This window comes from Belonocnema kinseyi, chromosome 3 (assembly GCF_010883055.1).
Source record: "Belonocnema kinseyi isolate 2016_QV_RU_SX_M_011 chromosome 3, B_treatae_v1, whole genome shotgun sequence".
Classification (NCBI taxonomy): Eukaryota; Metazoa; Arthropoda; class Insecta; order Hymenoptera; family Cynipidae; genus Belonocnema; species Belonocnema kinseyi.
Window position 1 is genome coordinate 78,076,686 of NC_046659.1, and position 21,045 is coordinate 78,097,730.

General features: G+C 24.8%; 1 protein-coding gene across 4 annotated transcripts in view; it reads right to left on the reverse strand.

Moving 5' to 3' along the window:
- Positions 1 to 5,994: 5,994 nt before the first annotated feature.
- The window catches only part of LOC117168822 (AP-1 complex subunit beta-1), a 36,637-nt gene continuing 21,586 nt past the window's right edge, over positions 5,995 to 21,045 (reverse strand). For all 4 annotated transcript variants that reach the window (XM_033354669.1, XM_033354665.1, XM_033354666.1 and 1 more), the window contains 4 exons: positions 16,535 to 16,790; positions 11,428 to 11,779; positions 6,219 to 6,410; positions 5,995 to 6,131 (listed from right to left, as the gene is read on the reverse strand). In XM_033354669.1, coding sequence (XP_033210560.1) covers positions 6,057 to 6,131; positions 6,219 to 6,410; positions 11,428 to 11,779; positions 16,535 to 16,790 — 875 coding nt within the window. In that variant the 3' untranslated portion in view covers positions 5,995 to 6,056. The remainder of the gene's footprint in view (positions 6,132 to 6,218; positions 6,411 to 11,427; positions 11,780 to 16,534; positions 16,791 to 21,045) is intronic.

Below are 21,045 nucleotides of genomic sequence, written 5' to 3' on the forward strand. Positions count from 1 at the left end.
GTTTAAATGAAAATCTAAATAATCGCAAGGTGTCCAGCTACCTTAAAAACCTTAAAAACTTGAAATTCTCTTTGAATTTTTTTAAGCTATGAAAACCTCAAAATATCCTAGAATGTTTTAGCAGAACCTTGAATTTTTGGATGAAAAAAAAAATAAGTGGCGTTGAAATATTGAAAAATAGAAAAGAAATATCTCCAAAGGCTGAGGGATGATTTAACTATTTGGGAAAAAAAACGTAGACAAACGGAGAAAAATCGGAAAGTCCGCCTGGGTGTCGGAAACCCAGTGTGTTGTATAAGGGTTTAATTAGTTATTTTATTGAAATTCGAATAGTAATTTAACTTTAAGTCTATTATGATAGAAACATGTTCAGAAAAATCTTGCTATTGATAAATTTTTTGCTTATCAAAATATAATTTACCTTTTGTTCATTACAGAATAAATAGAGATTTAACGATAATTACAAAAGATTTAAAAGGGTAGAGTGCAACCGATTTCAAAATATTAAGATTATTTCAAAAATTTAAGAATAAAAATGTCAAAAGGTTCTAACAAATTATAGAAGATTACGAACAATTCATAATAATTCATAATTCATCAAATATAGGCACCAAAGGGTACTTTTAGGGACGCTCGTGAGGTACTTTTTCGAGCTCAAAGGGAAACAAATTCAGGATAAATTCACAATATTTTGAAGAAATTCAATTTGCGTTCAAAAGAATTCAAATGAGTTGGGGGAAATGTTAGAAAATAAAAAATACTCTATTGATTTCCGTAAAACTTAATTGAATTTAAAGGAATTTATGATCAAACGGAAGAATTCAATGAAAGTCATAAAAATTGAAGGTGAATTTTAAAAAATCAAGTGAATTTAAAACAATTTTAAAAAACCTAAGAGGATTTAAAGAATTTTATGAAATGCCTAAAAATTCAAGGTGAGATTAATGAATTTCAGGATCAATTAAATTCAAAGTTTTGAACAAATTTTTATAAATCGCTGAATTAAGTAGAATTGAGTGAATTTAGGATTCAAGTAAATTAAAAAAATTGAAGAGAATACCGAGAAAAATTTTAAAACTTTGAAACTCTACTAATTTCTAACACAAGAAGTGACTAATGCTTACAAAACAATTCAAGATAAATTCAAATGCATTTGAACAATTTTGAAATTCGAAAAAAATTTGATTGATTACAATAAATTTTGAGTGAACTTAGAGAAATTTAAAATAAATGAGAAGAATTAGATGAAATTCGTAAGAAATCAACCTGAATTTAAAAAGCAATCAAGTGAATTGAAAACAATTCAAAAACATGGAAAAATTAATTGAATTGGGTAGCATTGAGTGAAAATTTAGAAAGATTTAGGATAAATTAATAAGAATTCAGAGTCAATTACAAATAAATTGTAAAAAAATATTTGAATATCTCTTAGAAACCTCTACGAAATCAATCATGTCTGGTGAAAAATTCTTTGAAATTCATTGAAATATTAAAATCCCTTTAAATTATTAAAACCCCTGGAAAACCCTTGAAATTGTTTAAATCTCTTGAAAATGCCTTAGAATCTTTTAAAATGCCCTAAAATATTGCAGTCTTGGAAAGCCTTCCTGAAATATCTCGAATCCTTTGATATCGTTTAAAAGCCCTTGAAACTTTTTAAAACACTTGAAAACGCCTGAGAATCTTTTACAATATCCTCAAGTATTTAAAATCGTTTAAATTCCATTAAATTACTGAAATCAATAAAAACAAATTCTTTGTAATCTTTGATAGTAATCCAAATTATTTTAAATCCTTTACACTCCTCTGCAATTACATTTTTTTTCCAAATACTTCAATCACTTGATCAATTGATCCTTAGGATCAATTAAATTAAAACTTATAAAATTAAAAAGAAATATGTTGAATTAAGTAGAAAAGAGTAAATTTATAGAAATTTAAGTGAATTAAAAAACTTCCAGTGAATTCCAAAAATTTAAGAGAATTCAGGGTAAATTACAAATCTCTTCCAATCTTTAAAACCCTACAAAATAATTCACTTCTCATGAATAAATTACTTAAAATGCTATAAAATATTATAAAATTCCGTGATATTCTATGATGATATTTCATAAAATCATTGAAATCTTCGGAAATTTTATAAAATAACGTGAAATCTTTTAAAATATTTTAAAATCTCATAAGACCTCAAAAATCGTTCCATACCTTCAGAACTTCTAGACAATTTTCTATCCTATAATATTTTGAAAGCTTTAAAATTAATTTTTAAAAATCCTTAGTATCTTTTAAAATGGTTTAAAATACTTCAAATTAAAAGCTCTTGAAAAATACATTAGAAGTTTTTAAAATAGCCTAAAATCTTAAAAATTCCTTGAAATTATTAAAAATGTTTCGGAACCTTTATAAATGGCCCGAAATATTTCAAAGAATGCAAGATATTTTAAAAAAATAGGTATAGACCGGAAGTGAATAGTGATTAACTCACGAATTAATGTATTGAATAAAACGTGACCAATGTGCTCTTTTAATTTTAAAGGCAGCCCTTTTTTAACAGTTCCTTCTCACAGAAATTCTCTGATTTTTGTTATTTTTTAAAAAGTGCCTGCATCAAATAGGATACCCATAGGGAACAAATCTTGAAAATAGGCTACTTTAGGGACCTTAACTGAATAATTTCAAAGGAATAACAAATTTTCAAAGATTTAAAAAAGTGTACAGTATACCAGTTTCAAATAAATTAAACGATTTCAAACGTTTTTGAAGATTTCAAAAGTTTTCCCGAAAACTTAAAATATTCTAATGATATAAAGGGAATAGTAAATATTTCAAACAATTCATAAGGATTTAAATTTCAAAAGATTTGAAAAATTTCAATGTTTACCAGAGTTAAACCAGATTTCAAAAATTTTCATCAAAAAAGATTTAAGAGATTTTATAAAAATCTCTTAAAGGATTAAAAAGAATACTATAATTTCACAGGTTTCAAAAGAGGGTACATACATTAAATTTCAAAGATTTCATACCACTTCGAAAATTTGAAACGATTTCAAATCTGTTTCGGAGATTTCACAAAGATTTTTTATATTTTCCAAAAGATTTAAAGGATTCCCTAAAAATTTCTTAAGCAATTCAAAAGCATATTAAAATTTAAGATTACAAAAAGGTTACAGTACACCAGATTTCAAAACGATTTCAAAGATTTAAAATACTTCGAAACATTTCAAGGGTATCAAAGACTACAAATATTTAAACTATTCAAAATGGTTTTACCAAGACGACTTATGTTCGTAAAAAAATTTAAGATTTGTTTATTTAAGACTCTTTTCTCATTAGAAATTGTTTGCTGATAGAAAATGAAATGCCTTATTTTCATATGTATAACAAACGGTTATTTCATTATTTTATGTTGAAAAAGGTATTTGGTTACAAAGAAATTAAGATATTTGCATTGTATGGTCCATACTGATTAACATTTTTTAATATGTATTTTTTATTAAATGTGGGTTTTCTGCTAGGACGCGAATATTTTACTATAAAAATCGTCGGAGGGGCGCTTTCTGAAAAGATTAGTTTGTTTCTTTAATTATAATGGGATGAAAAATTTTAATAATACAAAATATTTTATTATGATTGTGTACCATTTTATTGAGGCTCAAATTTAAACGTAATATACTTTTTGAAATGTCCGTAAACAAACTAATCTTTGTTGATATTTATATTTTAAAAATTAACTTTTTCCAAAAGCCTTCTGTTTCGATTACTTTAATTTCCAGCTAGGGTTAAAATCACAATCAATAAAAAAAAATGTTTTCCAATATTTCTCATATAATCTTCTGAAAAGTTCTTAAAGTCTTTGTAGTAATACAAAAATCTAGTTTTCTCAAAAAACACCCCTCCGATTATATTAATTTTATTTGTATATTTGTAAGGTGACAGAAAACGACATTGGAAAAAAATTTCTACTATATAATCTTACGAAAGTTGCTTTATTTTTTAAGAATTCAACACAAAAATCGAGTTTTTTGTTCAAAAAATACCCCTCCGATTATTTTCGAACAATTTAAATTTACATATTGCACATTTTACATGTACGATAGCCAATTTTCGGAAAGAATCGGAATTTTGACTGTGGAAAAGGGAATTTTCTAAAGGATTTAAAATTTTGAGATGGAATATGAGAATTTCTGTAAAGAATTATATTTTTCATTTTAGGTTCACTTCAGAACAGGGAATTCTTGAAAATAATTTTAATGTTTTAAATTTTTTTCAGTTTGCAGTGGGAATAAATTATAATTCATTTGAATTTAAAAATTCTTTTCTTTCGCAAAAAAAAATTAACCAGAATTTCAAAATTCTCTCTGCCAAATTTTAGAAAAAGACAGTCGCAATATTTCCGAATTATAATAATAGTTAAATTTAAAGTAAAGACATTTATTTGTAACTAAAGTAATGAATCTTGAACCAAAGAAAGAATTTTTAACCCAATATTTTAATTTTCTACCAAAAAGACATATTTTTAACAAAATATGTAAGATTTCAACAAAACAATTAAATTTGCAACCAAAGTGATGAATCTTCGATAAAAGAAATGAATTCTCACTTTAAAAATGGTAAAAGTTGGTATTTCCACCAAAAATATTTTAATTTTCAATAAAAAAAAAACAGGTAAATTAAACTAAAAAATAAGAATTTTTTACAAAAAAGTTGACATTCTAACCCCAAAATATACATTTACAAAATTAATTATAAATAAAAGAAACAGGTTTTTTAGCAGAACATTTATTTACAGTGATATAAAGCAACGTTTATAAAGATGGTTTGTTCAGCCAGAGATAAATTTTTAACGAAAAATGATGCTACAATCAAGCAAAGAATGAAGTCAAATTTTCAAATTAAATAGTGTAATATTGAATTGGAATAGTTATATTTTCAGGTTTAAAAAAATGTCAACAAAAAACTATATTAAGAAAAAAATCTTATTACATTTTCAAACGAAGTGATGAATTCTCAATTCAAATTATGAATTTTTAACTAGAATATTAGAATTTTTAGCTGAAAGATTAACTTTTAAGTTAAAGAAGATTAATTTCTACTTAAAAAACGAATTTTCGACCAATAGTTGAATTTTTAACAAAATAGTTAAGTTTCCAACCAAAGGGATAAATCTTCGATAAAAGAAATGAATTTTCAACAAAAAGTATGATATTGATGTGTCCACCAAAAAATATTTTAAATTTGAATAAAAAACAGTTGAATCAAACCATAAAATGGATAAATTTCTTTAAAAAGTACAAATTTCTTTTATTGAAAATATAAATACACCATTCTTTATTTAAAAATTGGTCGTCTGTATAAGTATAAATCTGATAATTCAACAATTTGGTCAAAAATGCATGCATTCTGTTGAAAATTCGTCTTTCATGCTAAAAAATTGGTAAAAAATTCACCATTCTAGTTAAAAATTAATGTCTTTGGTTAAAAATTTAGCTATATTTTGTCAAAAATTCGTTTTTTTTAACTGAAAATATATTTAATTTTTGAAATTCATCTTTTTTGGTAGAAAATTAATCTGTATGATATGATCAATTGTGTTTAACAATAAGAAATATCTTAATGGCCCTGCAGTATGGAAAATTAAACCTGAAAAAAAAACAGAAATTGTCAGGGCATTTGTTACCAGTAAAGGAATAAGAAATATTTTCTGGTAATAATTAAATTTTTATTTCCATTTGTACATAGTTATTGTTAATAGATCTTAAGCCGATGCCAACGAAGACAAAATTTAATCACATCATTTAAAAATTGATTTTATTCACCGTAGTAATTAATACTTGAATAATCTAAAAATCAGTAAAAACTTCCAAAAATGATTTATCAACTCTTATCGTTGTCATTTTCACCACTGTACAAGCAGAAAAGGAACGAGCATTGCTGGTACAAGTAGCGATCCGGCGCATCAACCAGACATCAATACTAAATTATTTTTAAGTTTTGTTTTTTTTCTCTTAAATTTTATACACATGCAAACATGATTGCTCGCGGAATGATTTCGGGATTTACGAGTGAATAATCGCGTTGTACGACTGGAATACTCCAGCAGCAACTTCGACTGTACGGGATTTTAGAGAAAGCTGTAAATAAAAAACAATTAGTTAATTATAAGTTAAAAATCGCTATTAACTTTGTATTCATAAACTAAGAAAATATTTTGTATTTACCGTCACATCGGGATTTCCTGGCTGGATTTTTAATTCGTTCAGAACCCAAACATTATTTGTCAATTTGAGAGATTGATAAAGCATATCCTGTCCTTCTACGTTTCGTTTTGCGATAGTGAAGATATTGTTTTGCTGCATTTTCTGAACCACTTGGTCCGCAGTCGACATCACTCCGGTTAAAGTATACTGAACCTGTAAAACAATAAAATACGAAATTTAGAAACTTCACGCTCTTTTCTCCTTTTTTACACAATTTTTCTTTTGTCCCCTTGTTTCTAAACTTTTTTTCGCATAAATGCAAACTGAATCAACAACTCAATAAGAAAATCCAACTACTTTTTGCTGTACGTTAATTAGTTTCAATTAAAATCACTTTTTGTTACAAATTCAGGGTGGCCGCTGGACCCGGAAACCGGGAAATGACCGTGAATTTATTTTTTGACCAGGAGTTTTACAAATTTTTAGAAAAAAAAATCCGTGATAAGATTTCAAAGGTTTTTAAAAATAATTAGTTAAATTGTGATCTTTTTCAATTATGATAGCATTCAGTTTAGAATGCGTATTTGAATTAAAAGAATTTCAAAATGCAGTTTTAAAGACTTTAGCAATTATAAATTAGAACCGTTTAAAATCGAAGATTTTTGATAACAAATATTTTTACTTGATCAACTGTGAAAATTAATTAAATTTGAATTGCACTCTAAAATGTATAAAATAATCCATAATTGATTGCTAAAAATGATTCGGCATCATTTCGCAACTTTACAACTTCCAGATTTTAGCGTTAAAAATTAAACTGTTTCAATTTGAAAGTCTTAGGCAAATGTAAACGCTCTATTGAAACTTTATAAACTATTTTTAATTTTAAAATAACTTTTAAATAATATATTTATGATTAAAGGCTTTTATTAAATTTCAGTCTAAGATATTCCATTTTTAAACCACGTAATTTTCAGTTTAATACTCAAAAGGGAACAAAAAAACTAAACCGATAAAGCCCGGCTATTCTTACCGAAATTACGGTGCAAATATTCTACGGCCTCATTTGAAACCAAATATATATTTTGGCAGATTTCGAACATCAAATTTAGAAGCTTTTTAATAATAACATTTTTTAAGATTGCTAGGAAAATTGAAAATGATTTTTTTTAATTATTTTAAATTCGAATAATTTTAAAAGATATTTAGAAATTGTGAAAAACGTTGAATAATGATTTAACATAATTTAAACTGAGATTTTTTAAATCTTTTACAAATTTATAGTTGGAAGAAGAATTTATTCAGAATAATAACCGGGAATTTCAAATTTTAATAAATTCCGAGCTGGCACTCACAATTTTTGAAAAGGAACAAAATTTGGAAGTGAAACAGGAAATTTTTCCAAAGAATTATAATTCTGAGTTGAAGCAGAAAATTTTCAAATTTTAACCAATTCTGAATTGAAACGTATTTATACGTATTTATCGTATTTATTTATTTATTTATTCTTCTTGCAACAAGGAATGTTAAAATTTAAATAAATTCCGAGCTGGAACAGGGAATTTTTTTATAGGATGAATTCTAAGTTGAAACGGGACATTTTTGAGAAAAATGAAAATTATGAATTGGAACAGGGAATTTTACAAAAATAAGAATTGTTTTTGGAAACGGAAAATTTTCGAAAAGTATTAAATTCCGGATTTGATCAAGGAATTTTCTATTTTTAACCAATTCTGAGTTGAAATTTATCCAGGAGATAACAATTCTCAATGGAAAATTGAATTTTTCCAACAAAAATATTGTTCAATGTTAAAACGAGATATTTTCGAAAAAATTAAATTATAAATTGGAACAGTCAATTAGTTGAAATGGAAAATTTTCGAAAAGACTTAAAATTATGGATTTAAACAGGACATTTTTTGAAAATAATTAAAATTCCGCATTTAAATAGGGAATTTTCAACTTTTAACCAATTCTGAGCTGGAATTAGAATTTGAAATTGCTTAAAATGGTATAATTTTGAATATTTTTAAATTCAGTGATTGATTCTTGAATTTAGAGAATTAAAAATTAGAACGTGGATTCATATTTTTGGAACTGAATCTTTGAACTCTACAATTGATAAAAGTTAAAAATTTGTAATTTGGCAGTTTAACTACATTTAATTTAAAATTGTGCAGTTGAAAAGTGTTAGTAGCTTAAATATTATACGTGCAAATTATTGAGCATTTGAATACAAAATTGTTGAATGAAACAAATTTTAAACTTCAATTTTCGAAGTTTAAAATTCAAGAGTTTCACTTTGAGTGCTTTCATTTCAGTTCTTTTTACTTCGAACGGAACAATTAGATTTAGTGTTTGATTTTTTAAATTTCATTGACCGTGAAAAATGTTTGCAAACCGGGAAATGACCAGGAACTTTTTTCTTTGACAAAAACGGCCACCCTGCAAATTATATTTGGTTTAAAATTCAACTACTATTTTAAAAATCCATCTCTTTTCGTCGAAAATTTAATTAGTTGGTTGAAAGTAGAACCACTTTAGAAAAAATTTACTTTATTGGTTGAAAATTCTTCTTTTTTTTATTGAAAATGTAATTATTTCATTTTTTGTCGGAAATGTATTCTTTTTAGTTGAAATATGAACTAGTACCTTGTTATTTGAGTGGTTCAAGATTGAACTATTATGTTCGAATTCGTGTTTTTTTAACGAAAATTATCTTTTGTAACTAAAAATTTAACTATACCAGTTTTTGTTGAAAATTTATAGTTTTTAGTTGAAAATTAATGAAAATTAAAAATTATTTAGTTGAAAATTTCTTTTTTTTTTTGTTGAATTATATTATTTTGGTAGAAAATCAAGTTTTTGGTTGAATGTTTAACAAAATTTAAATATTCCATTTTTGTTAAAATGTTAACTTTTTTATGTCAAATTAAACTATATAATAGAAAATACATTTTAGTAGACTAAAAATTCAACTATTTTGTTCAAACTTCAACTATTAGTTAACTTACATTTTTTAAATTTTACTTAGATTTTTTTGTTTTAAAATTCGATTATTTGGTTTAAACGTCTTCTTTAATGGTTGAGTATTCAAATACTTGTTTAAAAACAAACTATTTTCTTTAAAATTTAATTATTTTGTTAAAAGTTCGTATTTTTATGCAGTAAATACTTAATTTAATTTCACAATTAATTGAAACTTAAAATCTTGGTTAAAAATTAAACTTTCTTGGCTGAAAATGCAACTTTCCTCTAAGCAATTTGTTTTACCCTTAAAGGTTCACTGTTTGGTTAAAAATGCTACAAATCTGTTAAAAAGTTTAGTTTTATTGTTGAAAATTAAACTGCTTCTAAAAAGTTCATCTTTTTCATTTGAAAATTCAACTATTTTTTTATATTCAAATATTTTGTTGAAATTTAATTATTTTGTCGGAATATTATGTTGAAAATTTAATTTTGTTATTGAAAATTCAACTATTTCGTTAAAAATTCATTTTTAAGGGTAGTAAATTCAACTATTTTGCTCAAAATTGACGTATTTTGTCGAAAAATCGTCTTATTTAGTAGAAAAGTTCTTCGTTGAAAATTCCTCTTTCTTGGTTAAAAATTCAAATGTTTCCTAAAAAAATCTGTCATTTCGGCTGGAAGATTCAATTGCTTGGTTTAAAATGCAACTATTATGATGAAAGTTTAATTTAGTTGTTGAAAATTCAACTATTCCTTTAGAGTCATCTTTTTGGAAACAAAATTCGTTTTTTTCTTATAACAAAATTCGTTTTTTGACTGAAAAATTCGACTATTTTGTAGAAAAACCAACTATTTTTCGTTGAAGTCTAATCATTTTCGTTTGAAAATTTAACTATTCCTTTAAAAATTCACCTTTAAACATAGAAAATTCAACATTTTTTAATTTCAACTATTATGATGAAAATTTTATTTTATTGAAAATTCAACTATTCCATTAGAAAGTCATTTTTGTGGAATGAAAATTAATCTTTTTAGATAAAAAAATTCAACTACTTCTAAAAAAGTCGTATTTTTAGCTGTAAAATTCAAATATGAATAAATTTTAAGCTACAAATATTAAAAATTGAACGATTACATTTTTGTTATGAACTGAACACTTCTTAAATTAAAAATTAAATTATTTTCATTTTAAATAGTTTAAAAATACATAAAAAGCTTGAAAATTTCATTTCAAAATCTTGAAAAATCTACATGCTCTTTTACATTTATTGAAATTATAAATTATTTCTGAAATTTTTTCAAAACTTTTATAACATCTTTTAAAATCATTCGAATTCTTACTAAATCGTGATCTTAAATCCTGCAAAATGAAAAATATTTCCTTAAAATCTTCCAGATTCATTTGTGACAATATTGGAACTCTTTTTAAATATTTTTAAATAATCTGCAAAAGTATATATTTTGTTTTAAATTAGGCCGTGGACTATTTGCATCGAAATTAGGTCCGAATAGCCCGATTTTGTAGGTATACGTAGACAATTTATTTAAATTATTTTTAGTTATTTCAAATTTTATATTAATTGTGAATATTTTTACATCAAACTCGAACCATTTTACTTACAATTAAATTTCTTCAAATAAAAAAAAAATTAAAATTGTAACGTTCAAAGTTTAGTTTTCTGTTTAGTTTAGAATATTTGATTTATAATTACTTATTTTACATGAACAATGATATATTTCTAAATATTAATCCATTGTTATTTTTCTTAATTATAAAATTTCAAATTTTCAAACTTTAGACTAAAACAATTTTTTTAATTTAATAAAATACTTTAGTTATAAATATATTATTTTTAAGTTATTTTAAAATTAATAATAGTTTATAAAGCTTCAACCGGACGTTTACATTTTTCCGAAATTGTCACATTCCAACGCTACTAATTTTTAACTATTTAGTTACTGAAAACTGCATTTTAAAATTATTTTAATGAAAAATATACGCTTAAAAATTAGAATCCAAAATGGACAATTTGTAACGGAACGATTGTTCAATTACGCATTATAAACTGAATGATATAATTGAAAAAAATGAAAATTTAACTGTTTATTAAAAAAAAAAAAAACTGTTGAAATCTAACTTGGACAGATTTTTTCCCCCTAAAAATTTGTAAAATTCCCGATCAAAAAAATAAATTCACGGTCACTGTAGAAAGCGGTTTAATGTAAAAAAGAGATCTGGCATTTTTGTGTGTTTTCAAACCTCATTTTGTGCGGGAATGTCTTTCCAGGTGGAAAGGAACACTCGCTTATCAAGCTGGCCGTCTTCGGTGAAGTAGACGTTCATGGGAACTAAGCAAGCAAAGTAAAAAACGTCGATATTATTCTTGATGGCGACTTGGAGATTGTTAAGAGGCTCCATACGTTGCACGGCGCCGGAAGTCGACAATATCACGCTGACTTCTATACTTGCTCCGGGTGCCAAAGGACTTGGAACCTGGAGAGGAGCCGCTGGCGTCAAGCCAAAACTGTTTTTGTTCAATTGAATGGCGAAAGCTCCCATCGGTTGCATCGCCTTGTTTGTGAATGTCATGTCCATACTTATCTGTCCATTCCTGGAAAAGAAAAATAATTTTAAAAAAAATTGGTATCACAGCGCAGAAATCATAGAGGAAATGATTTTTTAATCATTTCAGCCATCAGAGAATTTACTTTTTTAAATTGGATATAGTTAAGCTGTTGAAAATCCATTTATAACCCCTTGAACTAAAATTTAATTTATTCCCTAAAGTTTTTACGCGCACCACGTGTTCACGTCCCTAGATTTTTATTTCATAATATAAAAAACAAAGTATTTAAAAATCCATAATAACAAATGGTTAAATATTCAGAATTTTGCACATTTTTGAAGTGAAATCTCTTTTAACTCTTTGGAATCATTTTGAAATAACTTAAAATGTTTTGAAATTCCTTCATATGCCTTAAAACAATTGAAATCCATAGAGATCCTTTGAAATAAAATTTAATTTATTCCCTAAAGTTCTCTAGAAATTCGTTAAAACCCCTTGAAATCGTAAAAATCCCTTAAAATAAGTAAAATTCATTTGAAATTCTTTGGATATAAATTAAATTAAAATGATTAATTAAATTTTTTAGCCTATTTATGATATGTATAATTGTATATGTTTGAAAAAATTCTTACTTGCGTATTTTTACTATTTTCATGGATGCCAATATTTTTCACGTATCTGGAGATCTTAACCTTTTCCATAAATATTGTTCTTAGTCACATCTTGTTAAATTTTGAATAGTAATATTTGTTAAATCTTCAATTTAAAATTATTCATTTTTGAATGATGTAGATGTTCAATTGACGATTCAAAAATTGTTAAATCTAAAACGTTTAGAAATTTGCTAATATTGCAAAATGAAAATTGTTTAATTTCAAATGCTAATTATTTGAAATTGTCTAAGCACTAAGAACAGTATCTATTAAACAAAATTTTTAATGTACAAAGTAAAAATAAAAGACTTAGCTATGAACATTTTCAAATTAAACTCTGACACATAAAACAATTTTTAATAAAAAAAAAAACCTTTTTTAATTTGGTCCAGAAGAAAAACTCGACTTTTCTACAAACAGGTTAAATTTTTAACCAAATTAATGAATATTCGATAAAAAATGAATTCTCAACAAAAAGTGTAATAGTTCATATTTCCACCAAAAAATATTTTAATTTCCAATTCAAAACAGTTTCATTAAACCGAAAAATTAGAATTGTTGAGAAAAAAAGTTGAATTTACAACTCCAAAATATGCATTTTCTACCAAAATAATTAAATGCTTAAACCCAAACAAGACAAAAAAGTTAATTTACAATTAAAAAATATAAATTTCCTAACAAAAATGGAATAGCCAAATTTTCAGTAAAAAAAATTAATTAAAAAAAGAAAAAATGTTCAACAAAATAGTTCAATTTGCAGTGAAGAAATTAATTTTTAACTAAAATAATGAAACTTGAATAAAAAATGAATGCTTAACTCAACAGTTTAATTTTCTGCCAAAAAGACACAATTAAAAAAAAATAGATGAATTTTCACCAAAAATGTGGAATTTTCAATTAAAGTAATAAATCATTCATCAAAAAATTGAATTCTCAACAAAAAGTGTAATAGTTGATATTTCCACCAAAAATATTTTTACTTTCAATCCAAAACAGTTGAATTTAACAAAAAAATATGAATTTGTGTAAAAAAGTTGCATTTACAAACTTAAGATATGTATTTTCCGCCCAAATAATTGAATTTTTGATCCAAAAATACAAGAAGTGAATTTTCAACTTAAAAAGATCAATTTTATGACAAAAATGTAATAGCTACATTATCAGTAAAAAATGCATTTTCACAAAAAAAAAACAAAGTTTCAACCAAAAACTGATTAGTTAAATTTTTAACTAAAATGGCGGAATATTGAATTAGAATCGTTATATTTGCCGTTAAAAAATGCAAAAAAAAAGAAAAAAAAAGTTATATTTTCAAATAAAATGATGAAGTTTCTACTATAAAAGTTGAATTTTAGATAAAAAGGTTGACTCTTCAACTATAATGATGAATCTTCAGCTATAATAAATCAATTTTCAACAAGGCAGATTAATTTCTACAAAAAAAGTGATTTTTCTACTAAAAAATGAACCTTTAAATCCAACGGTAAAATTTTCCACTAAAAATACATATTTTAACAAAATAGATGTGTTTTCAATAGAATAATTCAATTTTAGTCAAAGTAATCAATCTTTGTTAAAAAAATGATTTTTCAACAAAAAGTGTAATATTTGATATTTCCACAAAAAATATTTAAATTTTTAATTACAAAACAGTTGAATTAAATAAAAAAAGTATGCACTTTTGATAAAAAAAATTGAATTTACAATCCCAAAATATGCATTTTCAAATAAAAAAAGTGATTTTTTAACTTAAAAAAACGAGAAGTGAATTTTCATCTAAAAAAAATATCAATTTTCTAACAAAAATGGAATCTGGTTACGTTTTCAGTCAAAAAAATCCTTTTTGACACAAAAAACGAATTTTCCGAAAAATAATTAAATTTTCAAGTAAATTAATATTTACCAAAAACAATAAATCTTTCACCAAAGAAATTGATTTTAGACACACAAATTAAATATTCCACCAAGAAAAACAAAAAAGAAAAGAGAAAAAAAGAATCAAGAAGTTTAATTTTTTATCAATAAGAGCGAATTTTCAGCCAAAAATAGTATAGTTAGAATTGTAGTAGAAAATTAATTTAAAATAAAAGAAAAAGAATTTTTAACAGAATAGTACAATGCAGTAATATTAAGCTACGTTTATAAACGTTAATAACTCTAATGACGTTTATGAACGTTTATAAAAGTTTATAACGTATATACACGTTTATATATCCGGTTTATTCAGTCAGAGACGTATTTTCAACTGAAAAAAATCCATAAGCAAGAAAATTAATTTTAAACAAAACGGGTCAACCTTTAACTAAAAGAGAGTAATTTTTAACTAAAAAGATAGTGTCAGCCAAAAGTTAAATACTTAAATTTTCAGTTAAAAAAAATTCAACAAGAAAAACAGAAATAAAAAAATATATTGCAACATTTTCAGACAAAGTGATGAATTTTCAACTGAAATTATAAATTTTTAACTAGAATATTTGATTTTTTAACCAGAAAGATGATGAGTTTTTAACAAAATTGTTAAATTTTCAACCAAAGTAAGGGATTTTCGATCAAAAAAATTAATTCTCAACAAAAAGTGTAACAGTTGATATTTCCACCAAAAAAATAGATTAATATATTAATCAAAATACGATTTTTTGACAAAGAAAAGTGGAATTTTTTATCATTAAATACGCATTTTCTACCAAAATAATTGAATTTCAACCCAAAAAAAAGATCAATTTCATAACAAAAATGGAATAGCTACATTTTAAGTAAAAAGTTATTTTCAACAAAAAAAAGCAATTTTCAACTGACTAAATTTGGTTACTAAGTTAACTGCTTTGATATAAAAAAGAATTTGTAGTTCAAAAGGGGTTTTTAACAAAAAATATAAATATTCCATTTTTGCGTGAAAATGTATACTTTTTAGTTGAAAATTCATGTGTTTTGTTGAAAACTTGTATTTTTTGGTGGAAAATGAATCTGTACAGTTTAAAATTCATGTTTTTGGTAGAATTTGATTTAAACAAATTTTGTATTTGAGATTCATCATTATAATTAAAAATGCATTCCTTTGGTCAAAAACTTAATTTTTTTATTTAAAATTATTTTTTTTTATGTTTGTGAATTTTTTTTTCAACTTAACATTTATCTACTGTATGTTCCGCTGAACATGTATCTTTTTTACATGACAATTCAACTATTTCGTTGAAAATCCATGCATTCTGTTGAAAATTCGTCGTTTGTGGTAGAATCTTATTGGTAAAAAAATCATCGTTTTAACTGATGATTCATTTCTTTGGTTAAAAATTTAATTAATTTATTGAAAATTATATGTATATATTTTTTTTAATTAATTTTTTTAAGTGAAAATTTAAATGGAATTTTATTCAAAGTATATCTCTAGTTGTAGAATATTATTGTACTAGTGGGGAATTCATCTTTTTGGTTGAAACTTCATTTCTTTGGTTAACAGTAGAATGATTTTATTGAAAATTCGTTTTTATGGTTAAAAATGATTATTTTCCTTAATATAAATAATACTATTCCATTCTGAGTTAACAATGTATATTTTGCAGCTCAAAGTTTATGGTCGAAAATGAACATTCTTAATTCAAAATTAATTTTTTTGTAGTTAAAGATTCCTCTTTTTCCTTGAAAATGAATTTTTTTGGTTAAAAAGTTAACTACTGTATTGAAAATATATTAATTTTGTTAAAAATTCTTCTTTTTTTTTACATAAAATTAATTCTATTGGTTCCAAATTTATCTTTTTTGTTGAACTTCAATTTCTTTGATTGACAATTTAACCTTATAGAAAAATTTACATCGGTCAGGAAAAATAGGTCAGGTCAAAAATTACAGATTGAAGGACGTGGGGAATCGGATTATGTCTTGGACTTTCTGATAAAGCCATCGCTGTTTAAACTAAAGGGGCTTGAATGCAGTTTAGCTTGAAATTAATCCAATCGAACAGAATAATTTTGCAGATGTAGAATGAACAATTGTATTTTCAAATATCGTATTTTTAAAGGGAAAAGGAGAAAGAGGGAAAATTTTTCGAGAATAGGAGGGAATAGGGGAATGATTATGAACTCGGAAAAAGGAAATAAAAACAACCTTCAGAACAGATAGGAATTGGACAATAAATCATTAATAATCTTACTTTCTCGAGAAGGTTCCCCAAATGTCGAATCCTTTGCCCTTCTCTGCAGGTAACCAATTTACTTTAGGTGCTACGTAGGCAATTGGACCCTGGGTGAACCCGAAAATGTCTCCTAGGAGTCCTGTGGTTGTTTGAGATACAACTGGAACGGGGGGTGTTTCAGTAGCTCCCAAAATTCCGTCCAAACCACCACCTAGGAGGTCTAAACCTAATCCTGTTTGTGAGGCTGGTGCAGCTGGTGTAGCTGAAGGTCCGCCTATAAATTTTAGATTCTTGTAGAAATTATAGTCATAGTTTATTAACTATAACAAGATTTCCAGCGATTCCTAAGATCAAAACTCAAAGTCTTTTCCAGGTCTCCCTTTTTTTACAACAAATAATCAAATAACCGTTTGCTAGACATGTCAAATATGAATCATTTCAGCTTTTTATTTGTTAACAATTTCGAAGGAAAGCAGAATAATAAATAAACACATTCGTAATGTTTTGCAAACATAAATCTTCTTCGTGAAATCTTTGGAAATATTTTTAAATCTTTATAAATTCTTTAAGATCCTTGACATTTTTTCAATCTTGAAATTTTTTCAATCTTGAAATTTTCTAAAAATTTTGTAAAATCTTTGAAATCTTTGAAATTCTTGAAGTCTTTTAAATCTTTGTAAAAATTGTTGAAACTTTTATGAAATCTTTGAAATATTTTTGAAATCTTTCTTTAAACTTTGTTTGTGAAAAATTTTGTATTCGTTTGAAATCACTGAAGTCTTTTAAAATCTTTACGAATTTATTTAAACCTTTACAAAAAATTAAATACTTAAAATCTTTTGAAATCCGTGTAAATTCTTTGAAATATTGTATTAATTTGAAATCATAAAAATATTACAAATCTTTGTGAATTCTTTTGGAATCTTCTAAAACCTTCTGAAATCGTTTAAAATCTTTGAAATGTTTTGAAATCTTTGACATCTGGTGTACTCCCTTTTTAAAATATTTAAAATCCTTGAAATCTTTTGAAAGATTTAAAATCTTTTCAAAACCTTTGAAATCATGTCTAAACGCCTGTTTCAAATACTTGAATGCTTTTTAAGACTTTGAATTCTGTGAACGCTTTTTGAAATGTTCAAAATCCTTCTAATATTATTAAACTGTAAACTTTCGAAATCTGATGTATACTAAAAAACCGAGTGGTCAACACCTCGAAAACTATTATAAATTTATGCAAACTCCTGTTAAAAATAAGAATCCAATGACCAAATTTGGACCACAGAGAACAAACGAAAACCAACAATTCTATTGTAATCTGAAAAAAATAGAATTGTTTGTTTTTGTTTATTCGTTGTGGTCCAAATTTGGTCGTTGGATTCTTGTTTTTAACAGGAGTTTGCATCAATTTGATTATTGGACGTTAAATAGGATTTTTAATTTGGATTTTAATCTAATTTAAATTTCTACATTTTGAACTATTATAAAAGCAAAACAAAAATTCAAATTCAAGGTTCTCGTGAGAAATTCAAGGAGAGCTCCAGGATTCCAAGGTTTAAAAAAAATCAAGGAATTCATTGCCTGTTATTGTTTATAATAAACAATAACAGGCATAACCTTAAAATATCGTAAAATCTTCGAATTCCTTTAAAATCCCATAAAATCTGTTGAGATTTTTAAAAAATTTGCGAACATGTTTTACATTGTTTCAAGTTTTAAATTATTTTTGAAATTTTTTCAGAACTTCTAAACATCTTTTAAAATGATTCGAATTTTTCCTAAAATCTTCCAAATTTACTGTTGATTATTTTGTAAATCTTTCTAAACCTTTTTAACTATTCTTTTTAAATTAATTTTTTAAAATAAGAAATCATTTTTAATTTCCCTAAGAAATATTTTTTTATCTTTCTGAAGCTTTTCAAAATTCTTAAAAAACTACTAGGTTTTTTGTTCGAAATTTACTAAAATCTATATTTTGTTTTAAATTAGGCCGTGGCTTATTTGCACTAAAATTTTGATACGAATAGCCGGATTTGGTCGATAAACGTAGACACTTTTTTTACATTATTTGAAATCGTCTCGAATTTTAAATTCATTTTGAATTATTATAAAACTACTAAATATCTCTTCAACTTATTCGAATTTTTTCTAAGAATAATAGGTGTTCAATTGTATGTATATATCAAAATTTAACGATTTGTCTTAAAAATTTAATTAATAAAAAAAAAACAATTAACATTTTAACGTTTGAAGTCTATGTTTTTTGCTTGGCTTTGAATATTTAATTTACAAATACTAATTTTAAATGAACAGTCAGATATTTCCAAATATTAAGTAATTGTTCATTTTCTCAATTAAAAAATTTCAAATTGAATGTTTCAAAAATGGAATATTTTAGCCTGAAATAATATTAAAAATTTAAAAAAAGCCTTTAGTTATAAATATACTATTCGGAAGTTACTTAAAAATTAAAAATAGTTTATAAAGCTTCAATTGGGCGTTTAAATTTGTTTCACTAATAAGACTTTCCAAATAAAACAGTTTCACTCTTAACGTTAAAATTCAGTTCAATTTTTTAAATGATTAATTAACTTATATTTACAGATGATAAACTAAGAAAAAAATATAATAAAATAAATATCAGAAATAAAATTTAAATAAAATAAAAACTATAATAAAAAATATAATAATTGAAAAAGATAGCAATTTAAGTTTTTTTTTTAATGGTAAAGTTCCCGGTCAGAAATTCGCAAGAAATTAATTATAGGAAAATCATAGAAATATCAATAATGAATTTTCTATAATATTTTTTTCGTTAGAAGGAATTACAAGCATAAAATTGCAAAGGAGTGATTCCATTTCAAATAATGCAATGAGATCTGCATGAGGTTGTCAGAATATTTTGGCATGAAAGTATGTTATTCTGTACTTAAAATAAGGGGAATACGGGTTTTAGCGTTTGGCTGAAAAAATGTTATTCAGGAATAGTGAGCTGTTAAAGATAACCTTGCAATTTCATAAAAACGGCAAAAATATTATTTAAAATTATTTTTTATTAAGTTGGTTTTTCTTTCATGTGATGATAAATTTTTAACTCTATCGAATGACCCAAAAAAATATCAAAATTTTCCAAATAATGAAAATGACGGCTGTTTTTCGAAGAATTTTGAAAATGGATTCTCTCGATAAGGTCACTTTTAAATTTTTTTACTTTTTTTGTGGATGGTCGATAATATGGACTACATGTTCTCCAAATTTGGCTTTTGGGTAAACGATTTCTTCCTATTAAAAAAAAACACTTTTCGAAAAAAAAAATCAAAATTGTTCATTTTTTCAATTTTCAAATTCAGACTTAAGTTTATTTAAAGTATATCTTAATTATATAATTTTTATAATTACATAAAAAATTATATCATAATAAATTAATGTAAAATATTAAAAAGTGGCAAGAGATTCATGCGTTCTTGGGTTTCTATCACCTAATATTAAAAACATAATCAATTTTAAAATCGACATTAACAAAAAATTTTAATATTAAAAGTTTAAAAAATTGTTAAATTGACTTAAATAATTGATTAAATTATTATATGTAACAGACATACGAAAAATAAATAAATTACAATTATTACAATCTGCTAATACCAATGCAAAGAATTTTTTCCCTTCAGTTGCGAGAGCGTTTTTCAAAACTTTTCTATAGAAAATTGAAAATTACTTTTTATTTTGAAACTTTGTTTTCGAATAATTCAATTTTTATGGTTTATCATTTGTGGAATCAATTAAATTTTTTTTAATGTAATAAAAATTAAAAATTCTACAATTTTAGCAGTTTTGACTTTAAAACGTTGAATGTAGTTTAAAGTAGTATCAAATTCAAGATTATTATTATTTAAAAGCGCTAGTGCTATTTCAATTCCTTTGAATTTTAAGTAATAAATTTTTTAAGTTTGTAATTTTTTATATTTTCGAACCCTTATTCTGAAATAATTTTATTTACAGATTCTCGATTTGAAAAAAACTCTTAAATTTGGAAAGCCTTGAATTTATTTTTGACCACTTATTTTTATTATTATTAATATTTTTTAAAATTATTTAGTATTATTAATGTCGAAAACGTTTATTTGTGAATACTTTAAATAAAATACTTTGTATTTCAAGCTCTGTCTAGTTACACCAGAAAAACGGTTCTCCAAGCCCTTCCAATAGAGATTTTTTTCAAAGGGGTCATAAATTTCCTCTCAGTTTTCCGTCGAAAAAAAATTTGGCAGATCTTGAAAAAGGCCGAACGATTCTGGGTCACGCTGCACTGTGGATTGTGGAGACCTCTGGTCTAATCTAAAGCAACTAAATTGCATAATATTTCTTACAAATAACTTTCTAATTTCTTTTAAATTCAAAATCCATACCAGTGTCGTTCAATGAATTTGCATAAATTATAGTAAGATAAATATAACAATAGTTTCAGGATGGCCGTTTTAATTGAAGAAAAAAATTCCCGGTCATTTCCTGGGGTTTTCCCGGTTCGCAAACAT